The following is a 15,882-nucleotide window of genomic DNA, read 5'->3' on the forward strand; positions in this document are numbered from 1 at the left end:
AGGTCTTGAGAGCAACAAATCGTGATTCAAACATCCCTGCAAAAGCACCGAGCGTTCAAAGTACTTGTACAAGAGAGGGAATGAGTTTTGCCTGCCATTTTAATACCCTGCAATCTGCATCAGCAAATCCTGGAGAGGTGAGCAAAGGATGCACACCTCTGCCTAACACATGGACTGCATCACTCCCCATGTAATTCAGCAAATGAAAGAGGCTCCCACACAGCATCTCCCGTACCTTGTATCTGTCCATAGGATCCTCCTGCTGCAGCTGACTCTCTCGCATTGTTTGGTACTCTCTCTCATATTTCTTCAGTTTCTTTGTTGGCACCTGTGGGACACATTTGGAAGACACGCATTTAAAGATCAGAGAAACACCGGAAAGGCTTTTTGAAAGCTCTGCCTGCAAGCAGGAAGCAAAGGAAGAGCTGGAAACTGCTGCTGAATTAAGTGGCTCCTCATTGCCCCCCTCCCCTCTTGCTCAGCAAGCCATGTCAAACACTTACCAATACACTGCAGGCTGGCTGACATCTTTCTGTGCCTATTGCTGTTAATTTTTCAAATACTTAGAGACAATGCAATAAGAAACAAGAACAAAATGGAGCCGAAGAACAGGGAAGAAGAAAATGCGCTTTGATATGTATGATTCACTAAAATAAAGTGCCTTATCAAAACCAAACCAAACCAAAAAACAAACCTGCTAAAATGAATTAGAAGAAAGGGGTGTGTGTGCAAAAGGACTGGAGAATTCCCTGGGGGAGATCAGAGTAATGGTTTATATTGCTGGAAGAGTATTAATGTCTAAATTACCAGCTTGTGACCAATGCCCTCCTGAAGTCTGGCACCAGACTCCTCCTAGCAAAGGTGGAGATGCTGCAGTGAGCGCTGCCAGACGCAGCAGGGAAACACAGAGGCAACAACACTGAAATCACAAGCAAATTCAGTCATCAGCAGTGCCTGAGAAAACACAGCTTTGAACATGAAACAAGGGACAACAAAGAGCACCTGTATTTCCTACAGACCAAGCACAGAGATCCTGTGCTTTCACCTTGGTACGCTGTACTACACGACCAGCTCTCTGGAGGCTTCTAATAGCATTACCGTGTCCCTTCTGTGCAACAAGAACTCATCCCTGCCAAGTGTGGGATCACGGGCTGGCATCCAGAGAGATCACTGACACCACTGACCACTGCGACTTGTAAACATACGCTCTATCTGTTATGTATGCATTTCCTCCTCTCCCATATATTGATCTCGTCTAGCCAACTGCTGGCATGAGGACATGCTCCTGTCACCTTGCCTTAGGACACAAAGTTACTGCCAATGAGCAGAGATAGATGTTTACATGTCATTTTGGTGTTGTTTTTCTCTTACTGGTTTTCAATCCAATACCTCCTTCCTCTGTGAAGCAGGAAGGGATCAGGGAAGGTCCCTGGTACAGCAGAAAACATGAAAGCTGTGACCTGCAAAGCAGAACGCAAGGAGCTGATAAAGCAGCACTGCTGCTTGCAGCTGCAGATGGAATCTTAAACCCTACAAATAAAGAGAGGAGGAAAGGAGAAACACATATAGGAGCACAGTGTTAGCTGTGTTTCAAGTCTTCATGGGCTGCTCCTGAACAAAGCGTGCTCATAAATCTTCCGTAAAAGCTTCTGCAATATCGATCTCTTCTTTCTTTAGCACCGTGGTTATATTGGCTAGAACTGATGGTTATCAAATATAGGAGGCTCTTATGGTTTGTAAACAAGGCTCATCTGTTCATCTTGGTATCTTCTCAACTTGCGTCGCCAGTAGTCATATGTATGGCAAAAACACACAGAGCACCTTGATAAGACATCCATGCAGAAGAACTGACCGACAAATCCTCTCCCTGCTAGAATAACATACGAGTGGCACAGAGCACTCAGGGATGCACTGAGCCGATAGGCAGCAGGTGAGACAAATACTCTGTTATTAGCTGGCCCTAGTTCAGACAGGGCTGGAAAAATCTGCTTCACCCTTCTTTAGCAATCCTACTTGCTGGCAGCGTGGGGAGCACCAGCTCAGCTACAGGAGACCTCTGCCTCATTCTGCAGTTTCTGTGGCTGTTTACAGGCAGTTCAGCCTGACCTTGCAGGATTAATAAGTCACACATCAATGATTCCTTCCTCCGAAATGTTTTATCGCTCTAATGAGGCACAAGCACTCAGAGGAGGTAGTTATCATTATGTTCATTTGACAGCCAAGGAAATGGAAGCAGAGATGTAAAGTCATTTCCTGAACATATTGAAGAGAGCCAGAGGCTGATCCAGACAGAAAAATCCCATTACCCGATCTCCAGTTTCCATTAAGGCCGAAGTGTCACACCGAGCACAGCACCTTTCCCAGCTCCCCTCTCCTTTTCCATCTGACACTGCATATAGACTCCAAAAACATGCAGTCCCAACAGACTCCCAATGTAGGCAGCAGTGTTCAGTTACCTCTGGACTCATTTTAAAGTGCTCGTTTCTCTGAAGCACGTCATACAAAGACATCAAGCTTTAAGCAGAAGCTCACAAAGGAGAACAGTGGTAACGCAATTCAGATTTCCAGTGTGGCCTCCATTTGTTGCCGCACTGATTTAGTTCTAATTCATATTTAATATTTAAAAACAACTAAATTGGTTCAAGGAAGGATAGTATGATTCTGTTCATTTAGCCAAATTAAGGCTCGAATGTAACCAAAACACAAAGAAACTGACTCAATGCTTCCCTGCTCTGCCTAGTCATTGCTATGGACCATCCGCTTATACAAATGCAGTTGCCAAAAGCCAAAGAGAAATACTTTGCAATATCTGTCACTGGAAATAAGATGCAGGAGGAGATAAGCAATTTATTTTTCTTTTGGGAGGACGCAGTAATGAAAAGGAAAGAATAAAACCAATGGTAACATGTTGGCACAAGAGACTTGTCTCTTGGATGTGGTTTTAAAGGGGATGAGTGGGATGTCATCTATAGATGTTATGCAAAGCAACTGGAACAACTTGATCTCCAATAAGATATTAACCACAGGCAGGAAATCACAGAGGGAAAAAAGGGCAAATCAGAGTTTCCCACCAAACACTCTTCACTCTGGGTAGAATGCAGAACAGCCAGGGATGTAAATCAGCTGCTGCCTAAAGAAAATCCAAAAGCTGGGACGAGGTTTGAAGAACTGCCACCACTCCTTTTTGTGCAGTGAAGGTCTTGCTGATAATGAGCTGTTTCTCTGCAGGTTTGAAATCCAGTGCAACAACAGGCATTGCTATTTCACCTGGCTACAGCATGGCCAGGAACCCAACAGCCTGACTCCAAAACACAACCACTGACCTCATTAAACAATGCCCAATCCCTGGTTTTAGAGCAACACTGTCAACAAGTCCCAGTGAAGCAGCCTCTTACCACGTGACTCCAGCATCATCCTCCTGCAGCCTGGTTTCATGTGAGTTTGCAGTATAAAACCTGCAGTGCTTGTGCTGATTTACCACCTTTCATCACAGTGGATAAAGGTGAATCCACAGTACTGTTATCCTGCTCAAGCTCACGAGCTGCATACAGCACAATAAAAGCCCTGAATGGCAGCTGCTGTTTTACTATCTGCACTGGCAAGAAGGAGATGTTCCCTGAGATTCCTTGGGAACATTCATCATGCTGGAGAGACCGTCTGCTTCCCATGTGCCAGCTGCACGGCACCACCTCTATGCTGCATTTGGGAAGAAGAACCTGCAGGGATGCTCTTTTCCTATCAGCAAAGCAGCCTGTCCCAAAGCAGCACATGTAAGTACTGCTTCATCGCAGGAAGAATGTTGTTCTTGCTGTGCATCACCCCTTTGTCAGTTCTGTAGGTCTAAGACCTCCCAAAGAAAGTCTTCAGGATAACACAAATCCAATTTGAATGCCAGCTGGAGGCAAAGCAGATCTGCTTTGCTTTGAATTTTTACTGACCTCTTCCACATCACCCCATTAACAAAATATATCAATTGCAGCTGAGACACCCATAGGAATTTATACCAAGGGGAAAGGCAGCTTTCCACAGTGCCTGCCCAACTTGCTGTGATTCAATACAGCAGTGGCTGCAGTCAGTGACTCTGCTTGATTTCCAACACCAGATTCTTTTGTCAGCTTTTAATCTCTCTACTGCAGTTCCATTCATCTAAACCTGCTGAACCTGACAGAACTCATTATTCTTCCACACCCCCTCCATTTGAAGATCTGCTTACTTAGGCTCGATTAACAATACAGTTATCTTAGTTAAGAGAGTGAGCTGAGACCAAAAGATTTGTAGCAACACAGGCAAAGAGAACATGAAATTCACGTTTCCTGAGCTGCAGCTCTGAATACTGGAGTGCACTTATGCACTCACTGCAACACTTCTGTGTTAGAACTGCAGAGGAATCTGCATTAGAAAGGAAGTTTTTCAGTGCTCCAGAATTCATTTTCACTCCAATTCTGCTTGTTTCAGCAAAGAACCAACCAACCAACCCAACAACCATCCTCTATGGCTTAAAAGCAGTGCTTACAGATGGCTGATGTTCTATCACTGCAGTGGATGTCTAGCAGCTCACACTGACAAGAAGTGCTTCCTCTCACAGATACCAGCTTCAGCATTGAGAGTCACACAGTGAAAGGAAACAGCTACATTGTCTGCAAGCATCCTTTTTTTTTGCATTTAAATTGGCTCTGGTCAACAAGAGTGCAGTGGTTAAGGGTAAAAATATTCAAAACATTGTAGAGATGGAAAAATATCTGTCTACAGGTCATTTTCATTACCCAACATGGCTTTAAGAACGCCTGAACACTGAGCTCTCTGCCACAAAGGATGATGCAGTCTAAGTGCTCTTATTTATATACCCAGAGGACTCAGAGCAGGAGCAGGTAACAGCAGAACTGGCACAGTGACCAGAGCGGATTTTCCATCATAGAATTATTATGATTTGCACCTCATCACGTTACATTTCCCTGTAAGTTTACATGACTTACAGAAGCCTTCCAGTGCATTTGGTGCTATAGGTTACAAACACACACACTCCTTCTTACTGATTATACAAAACCAGACCCCTCAGCTCCCCCCAGGTTGAGGGGCAGCATTCACTGATTTTGATCTAACCCACATCTATGACAGTGAAAGGAAATCGGGGGTGGTAAATCATGCACAGCTGTAGCTCACTACAGCTCACAGTATTCTCTGAACACATGTTGGTTTTGCTAACATTGCTTCACATCAACCGCTCTGCATCGTAATATTCAGAAATCACAGTGCCATCATACCTTAAATTTGCAGTCAGACTTCTGATACAAGGCAAAGTCATCGATGCTAAAACATCTTTCATTGCTTTTATTAATATTTCAAGCCCCCGGATTATTAAGAGCAATTACTTCCTAGTGCATTAATACACTAGCAGAAAATATTTACCTTTATTACAGCTGGGCCATTAAATGTTTGCATTCAATGCTCTGTAATCACTTCTGTTGTATCGAATACTCCTGTCTCCATCTCAGTAACAGAGCTTTCACCTCACCCTCACAGAAGCTGTACCTTAGAATCATGGTCACAGAATCACCATGGTTGGAAAAGACCTCCAAGATCATCCATTCCATCTGTCCACCTATCGCCAGTATTTCCCACTCATCCATGTCAAGCAGCAGCCTCACCAGAGTCAAGCACAGAGGGATGATCACCTCCTGCTGGCTGCTCTATTTCTGCCACAAGCCAGGATGCCATTGGCCTTCTTGGCCACCTGGGCACACTGCTGGCTCACCTTCAGCCGAGCATCAACCAATACCTCCAGGCCCATTCCTTCTATGCAGTCTTCCAGCCTCTATGCCCCAAGCCTATAGCACTGCTGGGGGTTGCTGTAGCCAAAATGCACGACCCAACACTTGGTCTCATTGAGTTTAATCCCAATTTCCTCAGCCCAGTGACCCAGCCCGTCCAGATTGCTCTGTAGGGCCTTGCTTTGCCTTGACATACCTAATGTGCTGCTCTGGATTTTTCTCAGCACAAAAGACAAGCTCGTAGGTTTGAAGCAACAGCAAGCAGCACGACCAGCACTCGATGGTGTATTTATTGTTATGTAAGTTCATATTGACACAGCTGGGCAGAAGCAGTAAAGAAGATGTGTACACACTGTATGTGCATGAGAGAACAAACAGGATAACAAATACTGCAATATACTTCCTGAGCATGGCACTGGATATGTCACAGTGTTCTGAGAACGGGGTTCAAGAGTGAAAAAAAATCCTGTTAATAAGCTGTAACGTGACAAATGAAGGAGTTTTTAACCCTAGGTCATCATTAGGACCGACACTAGAATACAATATCTGATCTCATAATATGCATTTGGGATAAATAAAAAGGATGCAGAGCAAAGCTACCTAACTGCTTTGTGCATGGTGTAAATGCCTTACAGCAAGGTGCTTAAGAGCTCAAGCTCCTCAGCTTGTACAAGAGAGCAGAGAGCTGAGCTGCTCACAGCACGTCGGTACCTGCATAGGGATAAAACACATCATAGCACAGAATGCTGTGTTCTGCCAAAAAAAGGCCTGCTGAGAACCAAGATGAGGAGCTGAAACCTGAATATATTGCAATGAGGAGTTGGAAGTGTATTTTCAACAGCTGGAGATGGACAGATTTCCATGGAAAATGACCCCGTCAAACTCAAGTGAGAGCTGTTTGCTTTTCCTCAATATTTTCCCCTATATTTTCCTCTCCTATTTGAGGACATTGCCAGAACAGAAAGAGGAAAACCAGCCCCCCACACAGCAACACAGCAGCAGGGCAGGGCTGGATGCCCCACAGTAGCTGACTCCAGCTAAGCTGACGTGCTTTATGCTGTTTACAAGATGCAAATTTGGGGCTCGACCTGTGCACATTAAAACAAGCACTGAGTTTTATCAGACTGCTATCTGCTCCATAATGATGTCATTGTTAACAGCAGCAGGAGCTTACCCAGTGCTGGTGCTCTCTGGCCCAAAGGGATTCCACATGGCAGGGGACCTGCAGGTGCCTCACACAGTCACCATGGAAGCAGTTTCAGTTTTCTCAAATAAGCAGAAAACGTAAGAGTTTAAAACATGGGGAACCCAAGAAAGGAAGGCATTTTATTTTAATGTGCTTATTGCTGACATCTAAGGATGTTAACCACGTCTTAATGGCAAATAAATCCTTACCAAATTAATACTCATTGGTCACACTGATTAATCTGTAGTAAGTTACTCAGCAAACTACAGTGATATGACTGCTTCTTTAATTAGCTTTATATGAGGAGTGCTTTCTTTACCCACTTAAAATCCTGATGAGTTTAAGGGAAAGAAGATAACATGGTAGGGCTGACTACTTAAAAGTAGATTTATATGTATATATGTGTGCGTGCAGGGGAGCAGAGGCAGAGCTCATGAGGGTCAGATCCCTGCTGCTGTAGGGAAAGGAAATGAGAAAGATTACAGAAGGGTGCAGATGAGCCATATCCATTGGGAAGAACCAATCCCAGCAGTAAACTGGGGGTAATAGCACCCAGGGAAAGCTCCTATTCTGGCAGCTCCTTCTGACCACCAGACCACACAGGAGACACAAATCCAGACTCAGAAGAATGGAGATTGAAAGGGCTTTGCATTGGGCACACAGTCCGGTCTCCTGCTTGGGAGTTTTTGCCACCTGAATGTGATAATTCATCCTCTTCTCCTGTATAGACCTGAAAACGTGTACCAGCATCATCCCCATCCCACCACCAACCCCCAGTCTCAGCCAGCAACCAGTGAGACCTCCAACCACCACTGCTATGCCCTGCTCTCCTGCCTGGCCACCCAGTTTCCCACCTACTTTGCAGCCAACCCATTCGCTCTGAACCTCCTCCTTTTGGCTCCAAAGCTTCTGTGGGAAATAGCAACCGAGAAATCATTATGGCAGCATGTGCTGGTGTGTAACCACGAAGGATTTCTGTGAAATGCCTGATAATCCCCCTGAACAGAGGGGCAAGGCGGGCAGGCAAATGAAAATACAATGCAGCTTTCCAGAAGAACGTCCTTCAGCTCTGGATTAAGCGGATTATTCCATTTAGCATTGCATTTTTATAAGTCTTTGCATCCAGGTTTCCTGCAGATAAGTTGAGAATTTAAATTCCCCAGAGTAAAGCTACTCAGCTCTCCCAGCACTCAACTTTCATGCTTCTGTGTATCTCAGTGCAACATGGTTTTGGACTAACATAAAGATACAGTGATCTATAAGGAAGGCATCTTGGTCCCATGCTCACTCATGCTGTTTATCTGATAAACACTTGCCATAGCCAGCTACCCCCCCATGAAACACATGCAACACCTACCAGAGCCCAATGGTGACAAATTTCCACTAATTTTATACAGGTGCAAGTGACTGCCTACGATGCAAACCAAAGCTGAAGCAAAACTGCACAGAGAAATAACCACGTGTCATGGTCACACTGCAATATGACTGATATTATAAAGATGTACGTTGGAAGTTTGCTGTCATACAGCACTGAGAGCAAATATTCCTGTTAAGCTGTCTGGTATTTGCATGCATCAAAGCAACACTAAAAGCACTGTCATTAAGGCTGGGAAAGAATCATTAAGGTTGGAAAAGACCTCTCAGATCCCCAAGCCCAACCACCCACCCCCCCCACTGCCCACATCCCTCAGTGCCACATCTCCAGAGTTCTGGAACACCCCAGGGATGGTGGCTCTCCCATCTCCTTGTGCAGCCCATTCCAACACTTCATCATTCTTTGAGAGAATAATTTGTTCCTGGCACAACTTAAGGCCATGACTTTACTCAGAGTAAGCAGGAGATGAGTTCATGCCCTGAAATTCCCCGAGCACACACGGGCAGGCAAATCCAAGCAGGAAATATGTGCAGGGAGATTTTACACGTGGCAAGAAAGGAAAGTCTTCTAAGAAATCTCCTTTGTCACAGCTTAATGAATCGCTGCAGGTACCTTTATGACTAACTTAGTGCATAGAAACACGTACACAGACCAAACTGAGAACAGAGATACCTAGTTGGATTCCTAAGTAATTAGTCTCATTCATATTGAACTTCTAACTGCATCTGCTTTCAAGGTAAGCTGAGCATCCATCTTTCAAAGGCTCCTTTCGACCCCTTCTAGCTGGATTGGCCTGCACATGGGCACAGCTGTAGAAATGAGAACAAAATGAATGCTGGCACCAAACTTTGGGGACAGAAAAGCATCACTGCAACTCCACAGAGAAGGGCAGAATCACAGAATCACAGAATTATAGGTGATCACACTACATGGAATTTACACAGACGTGCTACTTAGGAAAAAGTAAGTGGTAGTTCAACTAAAAGGCTGTAACAGATACTTATGTTGGCTTCAAGAAAAGCATAGAGAAGTGTTGAATCATCCTTGCCACAAAGGCCAGGTCCTCTCACAACCAATGGTGGGTCATGACCTCTACCACAGACCCCAGGCCTGAGCCTCCAGCTGAGTGCTCAGACACAGAGAGAGCACCCATCATTTAGCAACAACATCAGTTAATTTTCCAGTTCATTATTTCAATTATTTAAAGATTACTTCCATAAATCTTATCTTCCCACTAAGCAGGTCATCCTCTCCTAAATTCAGCAATCTAGAAGGGTATTACTTTAATCATCTCTCCACTGAAATCAACTTCAGCCTCACTGGCACATGAAGGCAAATAGCTGGAAAGGCACTAAAAAGAAAAAAGCAAAGAGCTTTCAGCAGGAGGATGGAGCTGCTGCAAAGAGCATAACCTTAAGCACTATTGGCAAAGGAGCGAGAGGAACACCTACCACAGATCTGGGTTTGCTGACTGCCACCAGATTGGCCAGAAAGTCCTCATCGTACAGCTGGCTGAAAACATGCGCGTCGTAAGCCACCATGATGGACACCTCTTCCATCATCCTGCCGTTAGCAGCGGGAGCGCCAGCCTGAGCCTTGGCACAGCTCTTTGTCAGTTGTTCACACCCACCTGAAGAGCTAATGAAGAAGGAGTGTCAGGAGCAAACCCGAGCTTAGCAAACAGCTCCTGTGTGGATCTCCCTCTCGAGGGTGCCTCTTATTACTGCAGGAAGAACACCTGCTCACATTCCCATCAGTCCGCTTGCAAAAGCGTCTCCCGAAGGCTGAAAAAAATCCAGCGAGTACTTGAAATTCCAGTATCAGGCTGAAGAGGAACGAGCAGCAGCCAAACCAGATCAGTGTTAAGCAAGAGCTGAACCGCCAGCGCTTGACGGCAGGACTGCAATCGCTTCTGTTCTTCTCAAACTTGGTACCAATTGCTTTTCCCAGCTTTCCTCCACTGAAAGCTGATAACCTTCTTTAGCAGGTTAGCTTGCCTCCCTGAGGTCTTCCCTCAGCTTTCCACGTGTTCCAAACCTCTCCTTTGAAGCTCTGAAGAACGTTCACTTTTTCTTCTACATAAATCCAAATTGCATTTTGTGCCACTCAGATCCTCGCTATGAGCAGGAAGGTAATGGTAGCAGGTCGCAAATCCCCCTCAGAAGAATCCTTTGGTTTCACTTTGTAACACAGTACAACAGTTGTGCAAAAGGCAATGAAGTCTGTAGGACCTCTCTTGAATAAACCTGAATTTCCACAAGTGAAATAAATCCAGTTTATCTAATTGGGGAGTTTCACAGTGGAAGGTTTTTGACCTGAACCCAGGACTGCTCTGCTTTTATTTAAGCAGCGCACTATCTCGTCTCTGAGCCTTACAAAGCAAAGCTGCCTCCCCAGTTACTCCAAGATGTCCATTTGTTTATCCCAACATCTGGCACAGCCCAAAAGCCAGTGCAGATATTAAAACAGAAACAAACACATCACCTCCAAAACAAACTCCTTCCAGGTGAAAATTCCAACCAAATCCACACTCCTGCATGGGCACATCCGCTACCTTCTCCTCTCTTGAAGCCTTCTGTCCATCCCAGCAGCAGAACCGACCTGTTTCAGGAGCACCATGTGTTCATCTGTCCCCGAGGAGCACACGCCGGGTGCTGCGGCTCAGCTAGAAGTTTCCAGTTGAATGAGTTGGTAGCAGACAGTTACACTTTCACTTTCCAGAGCAAACTGGGTTGAAGACGCACCTTGCTCTTCTCTTTTTCCTGTGCTCCCGAAGTGTCCTTATCACAGATTACACGGGTGTCTAAAAAGCACCAGGTGTTATTTGCATTTGAATAGGAAACTTGAGCAACAGCTGCAGCGTTCAGGATTAAAACCAGACATTTCTCTCACTTAAATACGGGGGAAATTACATGTTATTGCTAGGAAACTGAGAGAATTCTAATAGGCTTATGGCAAACAAAAATGCAGTACTTGAGGTTAAATCCTTGAGACCAAAGCAGCTTCTGACCACGCTTAACCCTTGCAGGATGAAGGGAGGTATTTTTTTACTCAAAACGCATCCATAATGCTGCTTTATAAGATCTGTGTCTCTCTCCAGGGGCGTGCAGAGCTTCAGCGATTGCTTCCCACGGCAGACGTAGCTCAGACTCGGATCCTGACGCAACACCCAGCTCCCAGGGCTGCTCTTTGTGCCACGTCAAACAAAAGCCATACCTGATACGCTAAAACCTGCTCAGGTTTTCAGGAGCCCTTTGCACGACCGCCTCCTCTTCAGCTTCAGGAGGTGCCTGTGGGCTCCTTTCCTTGCAGGAGCCGAACACACAGCGCTCACAGCCGCCGCTCACAGCACGGGAGCTGCCAAGGTGTGCTGACAAAGGCACCTGTTGTCAGAGCCGTCCCACAATGCCTCCTGCAGGGCTGACCTCACAACCAGCAGCCCCATGGTAACGAGGGACCGACTCAACGCTGCAATAAGGGCAGGAGGTGGAGAATGCAAATTATCAGAAGGACTGGGCAGCTGCGGCCGCTCGGAGCCCTTTCCTGATTCAGCCAGCAGGGAATTGTGTTCATAAGGAATCATGGATGGGGATCTGCGTGCCCTTTTTGAGCCCTCACCAGGAGGGGTACGGTGATTTAACAGAACTAAACAGACACATTCCCAATGTATCATTGGCTGAATGATTCTTCTCATATACATCCTTCACAGAGGGCTTGCGATCCTGGCATGCTCTAACTAGCAATCTCAGGAACTAACCACTGATTTCTGATGCTGGCTAATGCCTGTCTTCACTCTTAAAGGGAGGATTTTCAGCTTGTTATTTCCAGCTAGCATAGCTGAGCTGCCTACCAACCTCCGTGAGCCTGCAGCTTGCATCCACGTTAACAGCCTGTGCTATAATCTGAGTCACAGCACAAAATTATAATAAGCACTGCAATCCAGTTAGCCTAAGCCTGTACTGATGGAAGCAAACACCGGGAAGAAAAAGGCAACAAGCATGGAGCAAGCCACGGCCACTTCCTTGGGCCACACCACCCCTTACTGACAGCATCTCAGAGCATCTTCCCCCTGCAAATATCTCTGAATGCTGCACTAATGATCCAGCTATTAAAAGACAATAACGGCCCCATGCAGCACCATCAGACAGCCCTTATCTGCCTTCTGCTAGGAACAGGAACACAGTGCCTTCCACAACACGTTTATAAGGCATACCTCCAAAGCAGCAATTTTTGGAGCAACGGTTGAAGCGAGCGGTCAGGACGGCAGAGGAGAGCCTGCAGAAGGACAGGTGAGCTGCACACAGCTGTTACCTAATCAGGTAAGTAGCCCTAATTGGGATTTCTGTGCTGGTGGATAACAAGAGGTGAGTGGAAAATTCCCGAACTGAGCCCAGCAGCCAGCTTAGCAAAGCAGAACCTGCTGGCTCCCGAGATAAATTCACTTCACTCCACCCCCAGGAATGTCTTACTGCTATCTGACAGGGATAGGATCTTCTGATAGACTGCAAAGCATTACGTATGTGAGGTGTGTGCAGTTTCTAGCTAAGCAGTCATTCCTCCTGCTGTGCTACCTCTGTCATTTTCTATGATCTGTTTTTCTTGCATTAACGACTCCAGGAGTTCACAGCAGCCCTCAGATAAGGAAACATAGCACTCTTTTCATAGCACTGGGAATGGCATTTGGCAGCATTCAAGATAAGCTTACAGGGTGATTTTTTCACCCAAATGCGATGGAATAATGATTCTATCATTCCTTTCTCAGTAATGAGCACTGCTTCAAATGCAAACAGTGAGTGAAAAGCGCTTGTAAAGGGTAAATGCTGTAACTCCCAAAATGAAGTTCTGTGTCTCCACCCCCAAGGATCCCCAAATGGTGGACACCCAATATTACCTGAGGTCCCACCTGCAGCCCCAGATATGGCTGGCCAAGCCCAGGTCCCATCACTGCTGAGCCCATCCCTTGGCCAGATAAAAATCCTTGAGTTGGAGCACCAGGTGGGCAGCCCATCCTGCACAGCTGTGCTAACCCAGTCAGCTGGGGAGCAAATCCCCGACTCCTGTGCTGGGCAGCTTTCAAACAGGCTGCAATTTTACTCATAAATTGTTCCACTTTTAGACATCAAAGTTTCTCTAGAGATGATTCTGGACTCACAGCTCGTAGAGAACGCCCAACACCATCCAATAAATGCTGTGGGGTGACCTCATTGCAGCCTTCCAATATCTGAAGGGAAATTATTAACAGGAAGGGAAACAAATTTTTACATGGTTTGGCAGAGATTCGACAAGGGGGAATGGTTTTAAACTAAAGGAGGGGAGATTTAGATGAGGTGTCAGGGGGAAGACTTACACTGAACAGGTGGGGAGGTGCTGCCCAGAGCTGTGGATGCCCCAACCCTGCAGGTGTTTAAGGTTGGACGACGACAGGGCAATGTGATCTAGCACTTGATCTAGTGGATGGGGACCCTGTCTGCTGCAGGGGAATTGGAACACGATGACCCTTGAGGTTCCTTCCTACACCACATCCTTAGGATTTGAACACAGGTAAAATTTAACTCATTTTGCTTAACTCATGCTCTGCTGGAGCAGACCCAGCCCCAGGGAACTCCACACACACCTCAGTTCATGGACACATCTTCTGTGCCCTCAGATCACATTTTGCTTTAAAACTGCTGCATTTATGACTTCAATGGGTATTTCAAAGAAAAGAAAAAGTATTTTTTGAGGAAATGAGCACAACAGTTCTGTCAGGAGTGCTCTGCACTTACAATTACTACAGTGGATTTATGGAAAGACTTCAGCATGGCCTCGTTCAGGGATTTCACCCAAATAGCATGGAAGCCAACACAAGCAGAGCCAATTTCATCAAGAACAACATCCATCTGAGGAGCAGAGCCAGCTCAGGCTTCATGAAAACAACAACCATACAATAAGTATACAACCGTACCGCTATCTTTATCCATACTCTACTGGCTTTTCACTGAGAGCAAATGATCAGCAAACAAAAGACATTAATTAATGACTAGTAGTGTATTGAGAAGCAGTGTCTGTCTTGGATTGGGTTTCAAGGCTTGGGGCTCCCCACTCTAAAACCCACAACCAGATTGTTCAAGGTAGATATCTATCTACATATTCACCCTTAACCTCCCTCAATAGGAATTAACAGCCTTTATCTACCTCCCAGCGGAAGATTAATAGCAGCAAAATCCATGACAAGTGTCAACATAAAGGTGATCATTATCATTATTATTGGTATTATGTTGTTTTCTCTGAGTGCTGTTAACAGACAAATTGTTGTGGTTAATGGAAGAAGGCAGGAGCACAGAGCTTCCTCAACACATCAAAACACCAGGGCTGGCTGGGCACAAACCCACAACAACATGCCTGCTGTGCAATGGGTAGGCAGGGGCTGTACTCCTACCTCTGAAACTCCATGCAGAACCCCACAGCAAAGCCCCACACAGGTCTGTGGCCATGATTTCCTCCTAGAGCCCCAACAGAGCCAAATGGAAAAGGTGGGACACCTTGATGTGTGGATGGCACAATAGTGAAGTTACACTGCCAACACAAACAGTGCATCAAGAGCATGACTGCTCACTAGATGAGATAAAAATAATGAAGGCTAACATTATGTGGGTGAACGGCACACGGTGTCAGCTGAATGGGCCTAAACTGGACAGACCAGCCCAAATATCTTGATGGCTGATGGCCGAAGTCAGACAGCTGGGCTGCGAGAGGCAGTCTAGACTGAGGAATGCATCGGGACTCTGAAAAGAGATTGTTTCATGCATTATACATGAACACCACAAACCACTGACTCTTTCCAGGAGAGCAGCGTGTCCCACTGTGTCGGGGTTCAAAATGAAAACATTAACTCGGAGGTCACAGGATAAAACACAGCCAAAAAAATAAAGCCCTGAAAACAGCACTTGCATGCCAAAGATGAGTAAGAGGGATCAGACAGAGAAAGCCTTTGCCATGAGCCCTGCTCGCTGGGGTCAGAGGAGGGCAGCTCAGTCTCAGTGCTCCCCTGGACCAGGCAAGGGAAGCAGCTCAGGGCTGTGTGAGCAGCTCAGCAGAAGGCTTCCAGCAGCAGCCACTAAGCTGAGCCTCACATTATCCTTTGCTGCTAAATCCCTATTCACCACTGCACAGTAGAGCAAAAGGCAAATTCTGCTCTCAGGATGATTTGGGAGACAAACTATTTCAGTGCTTAACTGTGCTGATCTAGTCTCCCACTGTGAAAATCTGCATCTAAGTTTAATGCCTCAAAATACCACTACGAGAAAAGCTTCTGTATTTACACATGATTTAAAGATTAACTTGTCTCAATTTGACTGCTAATAAGCTTACTTGAAGAGCTCAATTGGTCTGAGTGGAAGGGAAGCAGCTTCCTATACATGTTGCTGGAGCAGCTCCCTGCCTGGTGCTGGGGTATTTATTCAGGCAGCAGAGACCTGAAGCGTGTCAGCATCCATTTCTTGCCTCTGAGTTTGTCCCATTCTAATTTAATCATTTATTTCAACTGGCCTACAGCTCTGGTATTAGTGCCATTA

The 15,882-nt window shown here is 45.8% G+C and overlaps 1 protein-coding gene across 9 annotated transcripts in view; it reads right to left on the bottom strand.

Annotated features, from left to right (window-relative positions):
- Window positions 1-15,882, bottom strand: part of RABGAP1L (RAB GTPase activating protein 1 like) — a 159,838-nt gene that overhangs the window by 13,382 nt on the left and 130,574 nt on the right. For all 9 annotated transcript variants that reach the window (XM_015869564.3, XM_085510952.1, XM_085510954.1 and 6 more), the window contains one exon: window positions 236-328. In XM_015869564.3, the coding sequence (XP_015725050.2) occupies window positions 236-328 (93 nt within the window). The remainder of the gene's footprint in view (window positions 1-235; window positions 329-15,882) is intronic.

Source organism: Coturnix japonica, chromosome 11, assembly GCF_054131305.1.
Source record: "Coturnix japonica strain WE chromosome 11, WE-NBRP24, whole genome shotgun sequence".
NCBI classification, from domain to species: Eukaryota; Metazoa; Chordata; class Aves; order Galliformes; family Phasianidae; genus Coturnix; species Coturnix japonica.